Source organism: Haliotis asinina, chromosome 2, assembly GCF_037392515.1.
Source record: "Haliotis asinina isolate JCU_RB_2024 chromosome 2, JCU_Hal_asi_v2, whole genome shotgun sequence".
In the NCBI taxonomy this organism is placed as follows: domain Eukaryota; kingdom Metazoa; phylum Mollusca; class Gastropoda; order Lepetellida; family Haliotidae; genus Haliotis; species Haliotis asinina.
This window is the reverse complement of record NC_090281.1, coordinates 35,624,673-35,644,275: the sequence shown is the minus strand read 5'-3', so window position 1 is coordinate 35,644,275 and position 19,603 is coordinate 35,624,673. Positions and strand designations below refer to the sequence as shown.

The window sequence follows — 19,603 nt, the reverse complement described above, 5'->3', positions numbered from 1 at the left end:
ATTCTGACCTCAAAACTGTCAGTATATTTTCACAAACCTGAAATATGCTTGTTTCATTGAGTAGGAAGTTGTTCCTCTTTTCTCAGGAATCCCACGTCCTTGTTTTCGCTGTGTTCGCGTTTTAACGTTTATTTCAATTTTCATTTACATAAATAAACAACTTGGTACAAATATACTTCTTCATTTGCCAACAACATTAAAGACCGATAATAACCAGCGTTAATTATCTGAAACCACTACACTGAGAACAAGAGGTGGTAACACTATTTGGAGGGATTATTGGAAATCAACGATGACACCAGGCGTTCGCGAAGAGGTACAGCCACTGGATATCACTGCCACATTCGTGATCATCTGGTGTTATTCCAAGACAAACCGAATGCCAACTCGTACCCCTCTGGAAAGATTTCATTTTGGCGTAGGAACACCACTTAAAGCAGAGCTGGTCCATTCGCCACCACACGCCCATATCCGTAACCTCCAAGAAGACTTGTCCCGGAATAACACGTGTTGGTCACGAATTGAAATAATACAAAATGGCCGCGTTCAAAAAATACAATAAGTCACGGGACAGTCATTGCGGTGATTATCTTGATCATTAGCTTATGTGAAGCCCCACTTGTATCCCAAAGGTCATCCTCCACTGTCAAAATCAACAATAAATGGTCCATATCTAGGTCACCATCATCCTCCAGTCCCGTACCAGACGCGCTGCCCCACTGTGGTCGCTGGTGTACGTTTCACTGTAGCCGTCTTTGGACAGGAATTCTTGCATGATGGCTTATTTAAGGTACTGTTTTTTCATGTTGTTTTCCTCTGAGCATAATGAAAACGTAGGGTGATAAACCAACTTTAAATGGCAAAAGCAAACGATTTATCAGCACTGTATGTTCTAGGAAGTATATTCTAACACTTTCATGGAGAAAACTAAAAGGCATCACATATTGTATCCAGTCTGCGGATTGAATCCGATCCTCGTCTTGATGTGCGAACGCACAAACCACAAGGCTACTCAACCGGCCACGTTACATAAGAGTATAATGACCACTTTTGATCACATTCCTAAATATTACATTAACAGATTTTTTCAGAATTCTTTCCTTTTCCTTTTCAATGTACACCGCTCATTAACTAAAGAACATTCTTTCAGATTCTGAACAGAAAATTAGTTTAATTTATAAAAATAATAACTTGATTAGAAGATCCATTAATCTATTGCATAGCAGAAACTTATAACTGATCATGGTTTCATTACGTTATTTTCAATCTCTTTCAACCTTTAAACGTGTAAATGTGTAAACCTCGAACATCCGGTCTAGAACTGGTCTTCAGCAACCCATGCTTGTCGTAAGAGGCGACTAATGGGATCGGGTGCTCAGACTCGCTGAATTGGTTGACACATGTCAACATAACTGCGTAGAACGATGCTCATGACGTCTATCACTGGATTGTTTTACCAGATATATATCTGGAATATAGTTCAATACAGCGTTATACTAAACAGAAGAAAGAAAGAAAAACGAAATAAGCAACAACATACTCGTCAGGGCCCAAGGACCCGTGAAGGTCTCGGGGTAGAATAGGCCTTCAGCAACCCATGCTTGCCATAAAATGCGACTGTGTTTAAGTCGTAAGGAGCGACTAACGGGATCGGGTGGTCAGGCTCGCTGACTTGGTTGACACATGTCATCGGTTCCCAATTGCGCAGATCGATGCTACAGTTGTTGATCACTGGATTGTTTGGTCCTGACTCGATTATTTACATACCGCCGCCATATAGCTGGAATATTGCTGAGTGCGGCGTAAAACTAAACTCACTCACTCAGGTCCCAGGGGAGGTGGGATAGCCTAGTGGTCAAAGCGTTCGGGTTCGATTCCCCATATGATTAAAATGTGTGTGTAGCGTTTACTGAAACTAAAAGCCTTTTAAAACCCGACTCACTTACTCGCTCTTCAGGCTTCTGATGCTGGTGGTACTGAACTCCAGCGTAACACTGGGCTATCAGATGTTCATGAAGAGGCTGCCAAATGCTGACCAGGTTCCCCATCCGTGTAAACTCCACCACACATGGCCGGGGGTGGGACACAGGAATCCTAAGGGAACAGGGCTAAGAAATCAGTTTGGCTTGGACTTTTTTGCTGCCGGTCAGAGAGTAAGTTGCTGATTCCATTTTCACTCCCTGGAGTAAGACCTTTCTCTTGCTTGCTCTGCATTGTCAATATAGAGAAATACATTTTTACGTTTATGAACAAATGTGTCGCTTTTGTCAGTTTGGATTGGACATTTCGTGCCACTCAAAGAGTAAATTGTTTTTTCCTTTTCATTTTTCACCACATGGAGAAAGACCTTTCACCTGCGTTCGGGACTCCATTGCCATTAACGAAAATGCTATTTTGGCGGTTGTCACGAGTGTATCGTTTTTAAGTCAATGTTTTCCACCACAATAAACTGAGTCCAGCAGCAAATTTGGGAACTTGAAAAAATACTGTGAAGATGCCAAACTGAGTGTAAATATGGACAAACCTATAGTTATTGCTTTTAAAAATGGAGGTAAAGGACAAGGTATGATAGAGGCCCTTATTGGCCCACAACATGTCATGATTATCAAAATTTTACAACACGATAATTTTAGCATAAAAGGAGCTAAATTAATTGTTGAAGTTACCTCCAATAGCATTTTTATGTTTTTAGTGTTGTTAGTTTTCCTCTTTTGAAGACCTCAAAGTTGACATATTTTACAATATCTTCTAGAAACCTACATTTTCTGATTTTCAGAGTGATAGAAAAGTGTGAGCAAAAGCGTGACCCATCCCAATTTTTTCACCACATATGAAGCGAGTAAAACAGAATGTACACCTAAAAAATTGTGGTGGGTCACGCTTTTGCTCACATCAAAATCTTTAAAAACGTACATTTTTTCAGTTTGTGAAATTGCCCCATACAACATCTCAAAAAATAAACATTGACATAAACTAACATCATTAAAAACAATCCATCACATTTACACATTTGTGCCATGATACATTATATTTTGAATGGTTTTGTGCTCTAAAATACACATATCAAACATCGTTATTAAAATTTTCAATATCATAAGGCACTCACAAGGCAGATTTATGAGAGGTAAACATTGGTGTTTGGTTGTAGGTCTCTGCTAGAAAAGTAAGAAGATGTCTGAAGCTTTTCAAAATATGATCAAGCAGTACTGTAAAGGTGAAAATCTTTGTTGTTATGTAAGAATTTGATCATAGTTTTTCTATCATCTGTGTATCTAACACCTTATGTCACCTGTCACTGTCAAAATAACACTGTCATTCAACAGGATTGCCATGTATAAACATATGCATTTTCCAAGAACTTATGTACCTTGATGTTTCCAATGACATATTAGATTTCACTTAACCAAAATGATTACACTTAACTGTATGAGAAGGATGTTTTAGGTAGAATAAGAACATTGTATCAAGGTCTAGCAGGTGATGAACACAAGCAGACGTCAAGTCATACATAGTTGTAAAGTGTAATATATAAGCTTAAATTCACACTGGGAGGCAAAGGAATATGTAGCCTAATGGTTGCAATAGTGGACTGTTGGTTTCTTTTGTTATAGGACATGCAGGTTCAAATCCATGTAACTTTTCTTTCTTTTTTTCAAAGTTTGTTTATCAAGCCTACAATGTTTAACTAAACTGTTTCACGTCAAATCTAAATACTGTAATTTTTTTCTTAAGTTTGGTAATCTATGTTACAACACTGGTGAAACAAGCTTTAATTAACATCATGTAAATCTTTTCTTAAGACACTGACCATTCACCTTTTCAAGTCGGTCTAGTTGCCTTTGTTCCCAATATTTTAAATTCATATTTTATACATTTTGATCTACTTTAGGTTTATACACTTTTGAATACTGCGGTTCTTGAGAGTGAATCAGATACTGAGATTGATAACTGTGTGGATGAAGAGTAATAATGGATGTTTTATATCTTTAAAGTGGATAAGTTGTGAATAATTACTCTGTGAAGTCTTTTGAATACTGACTTTAACATGTCCATGGTGTTAATATGAACCTGCACTGACAATGAAATTTCACCCGAAATGGGCCCCTTTGAGGTCAAGACCTGTGATTTTTAGTGCAACATGGCTATTGTAATAACATATGATGATTGAGATGTTAACTGTATATTTGCTAAAACTTGTAGTAAATGCTGACTTGTACCACTTACTAGTTAGAATGAAGCTGTGCCCAAAATGAAGCTTCACCCGAAACAGGCCCCTGTGATTCTTAGTGCAACATGATTGTTATCATGCTTACATGTTGTACAATGGACCCATGGATTATATTTGCAAAGATTGCTGTGAATAATGACTGAGTTTGGGGGACACAATTGGCAAGTAATTGAATTAACAATGTTTTGCAACCCTAATTGAGCCCCTTGAAGTTATAACATTATGAATGACATTGACATGTTTTTCAGCATGACTACCTGTTGTAAAACTGCTGTAATATGTATATAAATAAAATAACAGTTGTAAATAAGCCATTATGACACACTGATATTTCAGACTTCTTGTTGTTTTTCATGGGAACTGATAAACCCATTTTTGGCCCCTCTGCAGAAAAATTACACCTCAGAACATATAAAATTTAGCGTTTTTATGCAAAGCTAACTTGTCTCTAAGCAAATAACATGTTTTCAGCCAATTCTGTTAGTGGGCCAAAAACCACCCTTATCATACCTTGTCCTTAGCGAAAAATGAAAAGTGACTTAATAACGGATAGAAGTTAGTTGCTACATCTTCCTATAAATATCTAGGCATGTATTCTACGGATCGCTCAACTTGGAACTTATATACCAAGGAGGCGTCAAACCAGGCTAAGAAAATACTGATATGATCCTTCCCTATCTTATAAGTTATTTGACGCAAAAATAAGCCCAACACTACTTTATGGGTCGGAGGTATGGGAAGCCTAAAGCTTATGATGCAATTGTGAAAGTACACTTATTTGCGCGTTAAAAATACATAACAACAATCGATATACTTCAGTCATTTCATTTCATCTGTATGTGGTGGACAGGGGTTTGTGATGGGGTAAGTAAGTTGAAATTGTGATCCACTTTTGTAGATTACGTTAATAAGTGAAATTTCATGAAATGACTGAATTACATTGATTGTTACACAAAATGACGCGAAACGGCTGACCCTTGTGGTCATTTCATGAAATGACTGATTTCACAATCAGTAACTTGTATATGCTTATATAAAAGTCATTAAAGATTGGTTGAGACTTATCCTCATGAACCCTTAGAGATACCCACGAACATGCTATGGAATAATGTTAGTATATGATAAAAATGGTAAAGGAAATTGGACCACACACGTGAAGGAGATACTTTTAAATACAGATTTCAACTACATTTGGTATGATCGACATGTAAACTGTACTACAGATTTCATAATGACTTTTACACTTTTACGAAGATTAAAAGACACATTTCTGCAAGTCTGGCTTCGCGCCCTGAGTTTGCCGAGTAAACGTTTCTATTACAAACAGCTGAAATCCTCTAGTGAAACTGAAACTTACCTTAAGGGTATAAATGTGAATAAACTTAGGATAGCAATTGCAAGGCTAAGATGTCCACCCCTCGAGCTCTTGGTGGAAACATGAACGTACACAAATATAACTTGGGATTACATATATTGTAAACTTTGTAATATGAATGTCATTGAAGACTAGCATCATCTACTTCTTTTATGTCGTTGTTTATTCAACAATAAGAGAAAAATATGTGTCTATTTATTATATTAGACACCCAAACGCTCACAAATGTATTGATCTGCTGAGTTTGCATATTCATCTAATCGTACGAAATGTATCAGAATTTATATTCAATGCTTTATACTAGAGAAAGACAGTAACGTCCTAATTATGTCATGTAACATCCACGTTAATGATTGCTTATATAACTGCCTTCTTACTGACAGTGGACTCGAGCCTTCTGTGAGATGGATTCCGATGATGACGGAAGGACAAACGGCGAGGAACTTGGAGATCCCGACTGTGTGTGGACGGAAGGAGACATACCTGATGTCACTTCCGGGATAACACATCCAGGTTGTCTTCTGCCAGTGGTTTAGTATTTTCCGTGAAACGTGGGAAAAATTATAATTATTAATTGTATGAATCACAGATAAGATATTGACAAATGTAGTCTTCAAACATGTTATTTAGCTTTACAAACTCTTTTGATGTTTTATTGATCAGATGCAGTTGTAACTCTAAAATGATGGAATAACAAACTCGGATTTATCAATCAATTCACAAAGAATAAAGGTGTTTTTGGAGGTAACATTCTATATGTTTTAATTAAACATGTAAAACAACATTAAGAAAGGCACACTTTATTGAGATTTATTGTAAGATGAGACAGTGGCTTAGATGTGTATGTGATTAATCTCCCCTTTGAAAATTCTGTGATGAGAAATGAAAATAAAAAGAGTAAACAATTAAGGTCTTTTATTCACACTCCAGACAAGTAATTTGTTATTCACCCAACCCACTCTCATAACCAGAAATCGCACAGTGACATCATGAACAAAGGTTTGTTTTTACCTAGGAATATGCGATCCTTGGGGTAGCCCAGCTTGCAGTGCAGACAATGGCTGGGTGTCATGTGAGACTGAGGAATTCAACTGCAGTGCAACTTCAGAGCCTGGTGAATTGATTGAAGTAATGCATGTACACACGCACACGCGCACAAGCGCACACACGCACACACGAACGTTCGCTCGCACACTCATACACACGAAAGTAAAAGCACCACCTGACATGTAAACTTGATCTTGTTGATAATCTTTTCCTTATCCATCTAAATTGTTTTTCCCCGGAGACATTGTAATATCGTATTAAAATTAAGGTCGCGTGTACATTACCCTGAAGCAGGGTTTCAAAAGGACATTGAGTGTATTTTACTAGTACGTAAATATGTTAATTCCCGCAATTTAATACAACTCTTGCTCAAACCTTACCTGATCAGGGCTCAGATTTTCGAATCTCTCTTAGCACTAAGATAGTCTTGAGTTAATGTTAAAGTAGATCACTTAGGACTATCTTAGCGCTAAGAGAGCTTCGAAAATCTAGGCCCTGGTTTGTAAGGCGAGTTCGAAGCCAGAAAATTTTAAATTTTCTTTATAATAGCCATATAGATGTAATGATATTTCCAAACTTAACGAATTCTTTTATGGCTTTTTTTGCAATGTGTTCTATTTGGAGATTTGTTCAAGTGGACAGTTGTCTTGTTTTTCCGAGCGTGTGTGACAGACCGTCTATTCACTTTCTAGGCAACACCCGGTGTCACTTGTGTTTGACACCTATTCACACACACATGTGCCCCTGAAGATCCGAGTTAGTAGCCCCTGTTTGTCGCATGAGGCGACTAACGGAATCGGGTGCTCAGACCCGCTGACTTTGTGGACACATCATCATATCCCAGTTGCATAGATCGATGCTCATGCTGTTGATCACTGTATGGTATGGTCCAGTGTCGGTTATTTCCATCGCCATGCAGTTGGAATGCTGCTGAGTGCGGCATAAAACTAAACTCACTCACTCATAAACACTTGTTTAACTTACAGCCAAACCCGTGCAGCGATGATTACATTTACACTTTCCCCGCTGTTTTCATTTGGGAAATGCATTTCCATTATAAACCAAGAGATTTTGAACTTGAATAATAAGATTTTAAGAGAAAATGAAAGAGCTTTTTCCTGTGTATTACCAATTCTGATTAAAGATGATTTTCTGTATTTACAACTTTGATCGATTACAGATGTTCAAATGAGAACATTAAGATTCCCTCGAATGAAGGTTCCCAATACGGAGACAAATTATTTCTGCCAGACCTTTGAGCTCCCGGCAGACCGGGATTATCATCTGATAGCAACTGAGCCTGTTATCGACAACACCCACGTGATGCATCATATCCGACTGATGGGCTGTAGGGATGACGGTAGGTGGCCTAACAGTAAATGTCACATAACCGTTAATCGTTGTGACCTTAACACGTTAGGATATCTCCGGAAGGTATGTCAGTGTGTTGAAAAATTAACCCCGTTTGTGTCTTTATCTATTGTAAAATATACGAAAAAATGTACATGTATACTACGCTTATAATATTTTCAAATGCATCAGAATTTAAGTTCGTTACAACCGTTGTTCGTCGTATGTATGCCGCTAGAAATAAACGCAAAAAGACAGTTCGTTTGATGCGCGTTTATTATACACGTAAATTACTGTATTCATAATTATGCATTCGCAATCGTTTGACCCGAGAAGATCCGGGTAAAAATTGATCTTCTTTGAACCATGCTTGTAATTGGCCTATAACGGGATCGGGTCGTCAGGACTTCCGAATTGGTTGACACATGTTATCGTATCTCAGTTGTGTAGCTCGATACTCATTCTGTTGACCACTGGTCCAGACTCCATCATTTGCAGACCGCCACCATATTGCTGGAATATTGCTGAGTGCGGCGTAAAACTAAACTAATCCAGTTAAGATATTTTAGTAGACATAGTTTGTATTTATGTTTTACAAAACAAGTATTGTTTCTACTCAGTGCCCATGATCCACCATCCTCGCCGATGCTACATGGCTGAGCGGGGCTGTAATGACGTCATTGGTTTGTGGACAGTGGGTCTGGCTGGTCAGTGCTTGTATAGTGAAGCTGGTTTCAGGCTCGGGATTTCCGGCTACAAGAAGGTGCTGCTAGAGGTGAGATAGGTTTAAAACCGCATGTAGCATTAGTCTGGCAATATCACGGAACGGGCTACCAGAAATGGGCTTCACACATTGTACCCATGTGTCGAACTGAACTCGAGTCTTCCGGGTGACGAACGAACGCTTCAACAACACGACTACCCCACCGCCCAAGGTCGATACGAATGCGTATTTAAATATTCATCAATCGAACCTTTATGGTGATAGTCCTAGTATGTTTTTCCAAAGTATCCATGTATGCGACATTTACCCCGGATGTGTCGATATCTAGGATGTTATTTAAACTGAACTCTCCAGGTGTCGCAGGTGCAATGAATATTAATTTTGCCGATACAGTGAAATCCCTCCAAAACGGCATTCGTTGGGGCCGGCAAAAATGCCGGTATAGATGGCGTGCCTGTGTTAAGTGAACCTTTCACTTTTAAACTTGAGAATGATCTTCCGTGTGCTGCAAACACGGTGAGTGACTGACAAACTGTGACCCAATAATACAAGTGACAATCCTACATCCTACATCTCTGTGTGAATTATTTTCACAGTTTTACTACCATCTCCCTGACACTCGTCACCAAAACTGTTCCACAGAATACCGGGAACGCTGTTCAAGTTTCACGTATTTCATGTCAGTCGATTGTTTGTTAGTCGGGATGATGGCGCTTAAAGGAACAATGTCACACCACATTTTCTACAAAATTATAATATATTTCTCTCAATAAAATCCATACATTTATTACAAACAACATTACGTATTCATGTTAAAATGTTTAAAATAAAGTCAGAATGTATCAATGTAACGTTGCAGGTAATCGACTCTGGCGCCCTCTACCGGCCGAACATTATTTCAAGCTAGTCCCATAGACTCATGTCCCTCTTTAAAAACATCTTTACACAACTTGTGACTGAGACCAGTTCAACAGACACCGACAACACTATGTGCGACAGTTTTCTATGTACTGAACAATTGTTTAACTTACACTGCATACATGGCAAGTGTTATCTGTTTGGAAGCTCTCCTCCTTAAAGTTTCAGTTATCGATTTCTGGCTAGTCGTAAGAGATAATAACTCTTTTATTTCATCAACAGAAAGCAGAAATGAGTATATATGCCCCCGATATATAAATTATAGGCCAAAATATTATCGTAACTATGTAACACTGTGCCTTTAAGTGGCTGTGTTGTGTTATTGCACATAATAATGTGATCTATCTAATATCTTGTACATGTACTTCTTATAATGTAACATTATCACCTTGGTGATAAATACGTTTTAGCTACACTGGAACAACCCCGAAATGCGCGACGACTACCACGACGCGTCTGGGTTAAAGATCTTCTACACCCCACGACTACGCCAATACGATGCGGGAATTCTGTGGACGGGCCAGGAACGTCTGATGTTGCCTCCAGGGCAGTCGAAAATAGTTGTACAGTCAACCTGCCCGTCCGAGTGCACCAAACGGCGTTTCTCCAGTCCTATATACATCACCAACTCTCTCAATCACATGCATTACATGGGTATGTATTAATTGCAGATGGCTTAGTGGGTGAAGTGTTAGCTTGTTATGTTGGTTTGAATTCCAACATGGTTACAGAATTTGAAACCCAGTGATATGAAAACGTTCCCTCGTCTAAATCCGCATATTTGTGAAAGCAACTTATTGGTGAAACTCTTGTGAGTTTCTAAGACTTCAGTTCTGTCCCACAACGAATCAAGTATGATACATGTGGTCTCACCTAAGGCAAGTGAGTTTGTTCCAAACTGTTTCAGAACCGAGCAGAAAATGGGTATCCGGTGGGATAGGTTATGAGTTCTGTAAATCACATTTAGTCCACGATTTCTTTTGGGATTCGGTTTATTGAGTAACCCCTCACTCAGCAATAAACCAGACATTTGAAGACACCCCTTAATGGGCAGAAAACCCTGTGACTGACGATTGACGATTTACACATCTGGGGTACGATGACCTCCCAATTTATTTAAGGCACCTACTGTGGTTGATTAATTGACTGAGATTAGTTTTTAACCTCTTTTAGTAATATTCCAGCAATATCACGTCAGGGGCACCAGAAATCGGCTTCACACATGTTATCCATGTGGGGATTCGAACGTGACGAGCAGGTCTTCTGCGTGACGAGCGAACGCTTTAACCACTTGGCTACCCAGCTCCCCCTTTAGAACGTATGCACCGATGCATATGTTGTTTCCAATTTCAGGAATCTCTGAGAGTGTTGAACACCTGCGGGAGGGGAAACGATTACAGTACCTGACTAATGAAGCTTTTTACACATACGATAACCCCGTCATCAACACGTGAGTCGTTAATCAAGAATAAACATTGATAAATACTGCTATTTTTCTAAAAGAAAAACTTGCACTAAATGACAATTTTAGGCAGGAGTTTACCATACGAGACGATGTGCCGACCTTTTGCATTCACCCTACAGCTTCAACGCTGACAAAGTATCTTGGTTTGTTGACAATACAAAACATCGTTAGATTGTCGTCAAATACTCCCAGCTGCAGGAGTCAAATGATGGTGTCACCATGCACAGATTTCCGCGGGACCCCCACCACCAATATGCTAAATATGCTTTTTGTGTGTGCGAAGCGAGCGTTGTAGAAGTATGTACTAAATTAAATTAGGTGGTTGGACACCTGCCTCACTTCCAAGATAGAAGAGTCTGTACCATCTAGTGGTCAACAACATGGGTCTCGATCTATGTAGTTGGGATACGATGACATGTGTCAGTCGCTTCCTCTGACAAACATGGGTCACTGGAGACCTTGTCCCGGAGTAACACGAGTTGGTCACGAATGAGATGGCTACAGATCCGAGAGCACTCACTCTACCAACATGTCGAAATATTTTCCTGTATGCAATAGGTGAAAGTAGACAAACAGTATTGGATGGACAGAATACTATGGTTTCTAAGTAAATAACGGTTTGATCATTTTGTATCTGTTGTAGTTTTGATCCTCCTCTGGAGGTTCGACCTGGGGACTCCTTCAAGACCACCTGCGTGTATCGCACCCTCTCCCGTCGGGTCACGACGGTTTGGGGCGAGGGGACGAATGACGAAATGTGTTACTCTCTGCTCATGTTCTACCCCAAATCAGCCGTCTCCAACATCTACTGCGACGGCTGGGGCGACTACAATTCCTGCATGGTGGACGACGAGGGATTTTACCGCGGCTGTCATGTTAGAAGTTTCAAGAATCTATCACACCCAGCAACACACAAGATTTTCCACAAGGTCATTCATGCTTATTAACCCTTTATTGTACAAACATTTTATTTAGTTTAAACATATTTTTGTGTATTTCGTCCACCAATCGAAACCGGGCTTTTCGCATTCCCTCAGAGACAAGTGGCGTAGTGATACAGCAATGTCTGCTATCCCTTGAAGACCCGTGATAACCCGTTAGAATGATCTTCAGTACCCCATACTTGTCGTTAGAGGCGACTGCGTCGGATGGTCAGGCTTGTTTGACACATTCCATCGTATCCCAATTGCGTAGATCGATGTTCAGGACGTTGATCACTGAATGTTGATCAAGACGCCTTTCAGGAACATTTGAAATAAGGTAAATACATATTCATAAGCATAAGGTGCTTGCCTATTCACTCACTATCTGGTTTTGTCCACAGGTACTAAAACACTGTGATTTCAAGCATGGTGAATGTCTACCAGAGTGCCCGGATGTTGTCACGGAAGTAAGGAAGCACCCATGTTTGCAAGGAGACCTAGGTGACAAAATGTTGCAGGAATTTCACGAAGACGGTGGTTTTAAAGGCATGAATTTTGTGACTGCGCTCCGTTCCTGTGATTGTCCCCGACTCTCCGAACGCCACGTGGGCATGCAGGATATGACGTCATCTGATGGCCTTCGGCCCACAAAATCACACATTACTCTCGTTTTGTTAGTTTGGAACTGTTTTGCATTGCACTGAACACCTGCTTTGCTGACATTTATTTTTTACAACAATCAACTTTGAAACAACGAACTTTTAAGAAACTCTCACGCAGTTCGTGATATGCGAAGTTCGAAATTCATTCATATAAAAGCTCTGTCCCTAGGTCATTCGTGACTTACTCGTGGTATTCCGAGACAAGCCAAATAGCGATTCGTCTTGCTGCGTTCCTAGGTCATTCGTTACTTACTTGTGTTATTCCGGGACAAACATCGTCTTGGAGCGTTCGTCCCCACTCGTCCCTTTCCGTAAATGCAAAGAATATCGCTATTCGGCTTGTCCCGGAATAACACAAGTTGGTCAAGCAAAGGGGCGAGTGGTGACGAATGATCTGCTACCCAAGGGCAGGTGACTCTTCCCTGTTCTCCCTAGTCTAAGTGTCAGTTTTTTTTCGTTACAGTCCACTACTGAGTCTCAGAAAAGTACTAAGATTAAGTCTACTTAGACTGCTGTTCTCCCCAACCGAAAGTACAAACTGCAGATGACGCATGATGCCTGCCTTTGATGGGTGTGTGCATCTGTCGGTTGGTATGGTATAACAAGGCCTTCTGGACGTTTCAAGTGCTTCAGAATAACAACTCTTACTTATTCTGACTGCGAAAGGGTCATTTTACCCTAAGCGATACTCTTTTAACGTTTCGCCATTCTGGCCTGTGTAGGTGAATTATGCAAATGATATCTTAAAAAGTGAGGAAAAAAAAACAAAACAGTCCCGTGGTTACAGTCCCGTGGGTACGAGTACGCATATTTTAATGTTTCTAAAGATTAACAGAGACATGCTAAGATCAATTTCTCCCATGGCATCGACAATATTTTTTCCATATTGTCCTTCATATGTAGGGCATTTACAATTAAACATGCATTGATAGTATGAATGGGAATATCCATCCCTCTGGCTATTAATCACAGAAAATTCCTCGTTTCATCATCCAGATTTAGATCCTCTTAACGTGATCTTATGATCGAGAAGGGCAGATATTATAATATTTTAAGATATATTATGCATATTTTGTACATGTACTTTAAATGTAATTCTAAATGAGTTCCACTTCTTCCTGGTGTGTCCTTACTTCACTATGTTAAGGACAATATATCTACCACAGCATTACCACGTTTAAATCTGGTTTGTTAATGACCTCCAATATTGCAGTTTATATGGATACCGTGCTTTTGCACATAGAATACGGTTTTAAATACTGTGATTGTATGTCATTATTATTATCATACTTTGTACTACAGACCTGGAGCCTCTTCAGTAGTGGAATAAAGAGAAAGAGATCTGAAACATTTGAAATACATGTACACTGTTCCTTTATCACCATCATCCGTGTGTTCATGAATTTAACAGCGAAAGAAACTGTCTCTGTTGATGTTGTATTAACACTACAGTGTGTTACCAGATGAAGCAGTTGGACTAATATGTTACCAAATTTAGCATTCGGACTAAACTGTGTTACCAAATGTAGCATTTGGACTAAACCGTGTCACTAAATGTAGCATTTCGACTAAACGATATAAAAGATGTAGCACTGAAGCTAAAATGTGTCGGACATGTAGTAACTGGGCTAAACCGTGTCACTAAATGTAGCACTTCCGACAACACGTTTTAAAGGATCTAGCATTGAATCTGAACAGTGTTACCAAATGTAGCATTTAGATTAAATGTTTTATAAGGTGTAGCTTTGAATTAAGCTGTCTCCAAATGTAGCATTTGGACTAAAAATCTTAAAAGATGAATCATTACCCATAAAATGCCTCACCAAATGTAGCATTTGAACTAAACTTTATTACATGATGTAGCATTAAATCTAAGCTGTCTCACCAAATGCAGAAACATGGGAAATACGTGTTACCAGCCTTGGCATTACAAGAATATGTAACTGTTCCGCATAATGTAACATTAAGCCTAAAGTGTGTAACCGGGTGTAGAAATAAGACTAAAATGTGTGCCTAGATTTAGGCATCAAGACAAAATTGTCCCACCATATTACATATCTATTAAGACAATATATTCACGACCAATATCATGTCAGTTCCAACACTTCACATTTCATGGGGGCGGTTGAGTTGCTTAAAGGTTAAGCGTCTCGTCGTCACGTAGACGACCCAGATTCGATCCCTACATAGGTACAATTTGGTGTCCCCAGCAGTGATTGCTGGATTAGTGCTAAAAGCAGCGTAAAATTCACTCACTCACATTCCATGCCCACATATAGAGAAAGCTGCACATGCAAAATTGTCATGGTGCCAGTCTTGTCTACCTACTTAGCCTACTTAAGGGTCAACCGACCAGTTACAGGGTTTTATATTTTAATTAGTATCAGACATAAACCATGAGTGGTCTTATTCCTGCCTAGTAAGGCGATTGATGATATCACGGTGTGCCGGGAAGTTCCGTATCAAGTCAGACGCTCGACCCAGTTCCCAATCCCTGAAGTCAAACCCTGAAATAATAATATCACATGGTGATTAATAATAAAAATAATAATTATTATTACTATTATTGATTTCTTAAGTGTCTATTATCCACCGACAGGTGCCCAATGGCGCTATGACAAAGGTAAAACCAAACCCATGTATTTTATTTACACATTCCCGAAAATCTACAGGAATATTATTGGCGTGTGAGATGGGTTTTAAGGAGAGACTTCAGCGTTTTTTAGTCCAAATGGCAGAGATTCCCATAACTGGAGACTGCAAAATGAGATACCACGGTAAGACATCGGTAAGTAGACAAAAGTTGATTATGTAAAGCCCAACGGGAAGGTATAGAAGAATATGGGGAGATCATGTCCTTAAGGTATGAAGGATAGCTACCATTGCTGAGGCAGACATAATGACAATACAGATAATTAAAGAGGAGATGGGAAGCCAGTGCAAGGTTTCGAGGGAATGTGTGCTGTATTTATTTCACGGAATCTTAGCGATGCATCTAGCTGTGGAGCTCTGAGTTCTCTGTAACGTGGCTATGGCTTTATTTGTAAGATTTTCATCAAAAACATTGCATTAATCAAGCCTGGAAGACAAGGCACTGCAAGGGAATGACAGGATGATACTGATACTGAAATGTTATACTCAACCAACAAGTAACCATAAGGATTCTGGGTAGCCACTTGAAGCTCGCCCATGAAGTATTTATAATTTCCTGGATACATCTGTCTCGCCAAAGTCATGACGGGCTGAAGCAGATAGTGACAGTCCCTTCGTTGTGTAGGATCCCTGCTTTAATACACGTTTTTGGTTCAAGGCAATCACTAAGAGATTACGATGATGACCTCCTTCCATAAACAGACCTGTAATGCATGTACCTTTGCTGACTGTTGAATTTAAGTTGTTGGGGATAACCACATGCACCATGGGGGTCCTGCATGCATGCATGCACCATGCATCCTTTTCCAGGTCGGAAGGAATGCTTTGATGAAATTCAACGGAGGGATAATACATTGGTTTGAATGGCGTCACACAAGGGCTGCCATCGTTTGTAGAGCCATATAATACGTTCGGGATAAGGTTTAACGTTCATCCGTTCTAGAAGCTGCTTCACTAAGTAGGTTTTACCCACAGGAGGTCGGCCCTGAGACGATCATAGTAAGTGGGTGTAAGAGTCTAAATTCATCAGCGACGTGTTCCTGCACTGGTCTGAGAGGGAGGAGGAGGAGAGAGTTGTTGATGTTTCTGTCTTATATCTCTCAACATCTGTCTGTCGTGGAGAAAGTCGCATAGCAGCACACGGGACACATTGTTGACTGCATGGTGGTCCTCTTGTCTCTATTTAAACATCTGTTTTCATTCGCTTTGGTGACACTGCTTCTGTGGTGTTTTCCGTAAGGACGGCACTTTCTCTCTCTTCAACTTGGCTTTAGCCTCTTGAATGACTTGTTACGTGGGAGACTTCAGAGCAAACGTGTCTGTAGAAGGGGGTAGGTCCATCTTGACTCATTGCTTCTCATAATAGATCACATAATCATCCACGTTAGTAATGGGATTGGGACAGTCCTTGGCCTGCAAATAGTATTATTTGGCCCATGTCTGTGGCGTGTGTGGGGTGTCAGCCAATTGAGTTACCACCATGGTGTTCTGTAAGGTCATTGCCGTCTGTGAAACGAGGTCACACAGGTATTCAAAGATGTCATGCCGGGTCATTAACCTCCCAGTCGGCTTGAGTCACACTGGTGATAGTTACTCCACGCTGACTGATCCAAAATAATGGCGTGACGTCATAAAATGAGGTCACACCGGTGTTCGATGACGCCATTTTAGGACTATTTGAGCCCCTATACAACAAGTCTACAAGAAATCTGAGCTGAAGGAAGGGTCAAATATGTAGTTGTGATTGTATCACGAGTATGTATTTGTTTCAGCAGTATTGCAACTGTATGATGGTGTTTGTAAACAAATCAAGTCTGGACCAGACAATCCGGTTTTTGTCGCCATGCGATATGACGAGTAAGCTCGTCTTTATGAATCAGTAGAACATAGCGACGATACCAGGTGTTCGCGAATAGGTGAGCACATCCTGCCCCACCGGTGACATCCGTCATATGGCACTAGTATTATATTGCTTTTTCTGTGTCCGTGAAGATTTAGGTTAGACTTGATCTTCAGTAACCCACGCTTGTCGTGAGAGGAGACTAATAACAGAATCGAATAGAAAGACTCGTTGACTTGGTTGACACATCATGAAATCACAATTCGCAGGTTGATCTGCAGGGTATATTACTGGACTGTCTGGTCCACAATCGAACATTTTCAAACTACTGGCTTATACCTTTAATGCTACGGAATGCAACGACATGCAACGAAAAAAACCGGTTTACCTGGAAAAGCAGCATCTCCGATAAGCACAAATACGGACCCTTGTACTGGCTCGATAGCCATCCATGTTGAGTCTGGCATTATTGCTTCATATACACAGTCAGAATCTTGAAGGACATTACATAGGATGACCGTGGTGAGAGTACCGCTATTGTCGATGGTGTGGACCTGCCACAGTCATAGTTCAGCTACCAATAGCTATAGACTTGAACATGCAGGATTGGAACACCAAAGATGAAATATTTATCATTTTTGAACTGTAGTATTTAGTTTCCCGTTATTGTCTGTATTAAGAGAATGCGAGAGAAAAGCAAATTCTAACATATACGCTGATTCTATTACAACACAATGATTTTATTCATTTATTTATTTATTTTTTTGCTTGTTTGTTTCTTTGTTTCATAAGATTAAAAAAATTAAAAAAAGCATTTTATGGTCATGTTCACCTTAGCTTTCCCTCCTGCATGCCAATAGAAGATCTCTTCTTCTTTCAGCCTATGCCAGGCACTGAAGTCACCCTCCTCCAGGAGATAGTATATATTAGTCCCCGCTGACCGGACCACGCTAAAACTGGAGAAAGAAAACAAGGTGAAGCCATTTTGCACGAGTTATAATTAGAAGAAATATTGATGATGACCATGATAATGCTGAGTGCACAATATCTTGCTTCACCAGCTATTCAGTCATGATCACCTCGTGTTTTTCCGGGTTAGCTGGTGGTGGTGGTCGAGGAGCCAGACTCCAAAAATGGTGAAAATGTGGTGTAGTTCAGGCGACCTAATGGTTTGTAATTTTTCACAATCAGGACAGATCTAGCTTTGGTTAATAGCCGGTTGTCATCAGCTACCGTGTGTGACTACACTGCAGGGACCCTTTGAAGGTGCAATATATCCTTTCAGTAATGGTACTAAGTTAACCGATAATTGGATGGTTTAGTTGAATAACTCAGCTATATACTGACCTTTTTCCATCCAAACAGTACTTATAGAATGTTCAGGTCCTGTTTTTGGTTATTCATATTCATTTCAGCAAAATTCAGCTCATTTTGTATATTTTGTCTGCATATTCATGAAAACAATTGCCACTTATAAATATTAAACCCTATTTAGAAAATTAATTTGAAAGATAAGGTCAACAGCTGGTAATAATTACGGTAGCATGTGTCTTTAAGAAATATGTTTTTCTCCTTTCAGTTGTATCAAAGAGATATAATTCTTTCAAACGTATGTAAAAATAAGAACAGCAAATACAATGCAGGAGTGCTTCGGCGTTACTAGGAAACGTTCGAATCAAACAGGAATAGAATTATCGTTCTTGTTTAAAGTAGTTCTGGTGTTCATGTGTCAATATGAAATCCTTCCAGAGGGGCATGAGTCGTTATTCTGCTTGTTTCGGAATATAACGACGTAGTGCACGCTCTGGCACAGCGATGACTTCGCGTTACTCTGCTGACTGGACAGATAAAACTCTGAGTACCTGGGTCTTCCGAAAGCAAGCCCTCTCGTTTAGAAGCCCATGGGCTTCGATTTAATTCCAAAGTGTGTAAAGTGAGAGTAGTCTAATATTTTCTTCATAATGAAATGATTTTAATTTTGTTATACATTTTGATCAATTTTTTTTTGTTCTTTGGTGAAGGGAAAACGCTGGTTTCCCATTTTCTAAAACTTCGTAACTTTCGGTGTAAATAATCAGAAACAAAAACAATCTCAATATTACATCACCAGTGGGACCGAAAGGAACGATCATGGGCACCGGCGGTAAACAAACGCCTCCCAATGTATCCTGATACCGAAACAATTGTGCCATTTTTTTATAGATCCAGCTATTTTCTCAGGAATCAGTTACATGGTCTCACTAGGTAAATGTTATTGTCTTCGTAAAAAATTATCATATCTAGCGAGTTTAATTTTATTTTGTTAGATAAACCACGTGACAGTGACAGTGTTGACAACCTTAGGTGACGCGTAAGGGCGTGGCCAAACTTACGTTTCTTCTAGGTGATAAGACGAAGGATCTTTGAAAATACGTGTTCG

General features: G+C 39.7%; 1 protein-coding gene across 1 annotated transcript; it reads left to right on the top strand.

Annotated features, from left to right (window-relative positions):
* The first annotated feature begins 700 nt into the window (after nt 1-700).
* Nucleotides 701-14,049, top strand: LOC137272508 (putative DBH-like monooxygenase protein 2). The gene is made up of 10 exons (XM_067804894.1): nt 701-790; nt 1,958-2,153; nt 5,987-6,116; nt 6,619-6,717; nt 7,831-8,010; nt 8,621-8,775; nt 10,053-10,296; nt 10,996-11,092; nt 11,751-12,036; nt 12,432-14,049. The coding sequence occupies exons 1-10, from the start codon at nt 774-776 to the stop codon at nt 12,732-12,734; spliced, it is 1,707 nt and encodes a 568-aa protein (XP_067660995.1). The 5' UTR covers nt 701-773; the 3' UTR covers nt 12,735-14,049.
* The last annotated feature ends 5,554 nt before the right edge of the window (nt 14,050-19,603 follow it).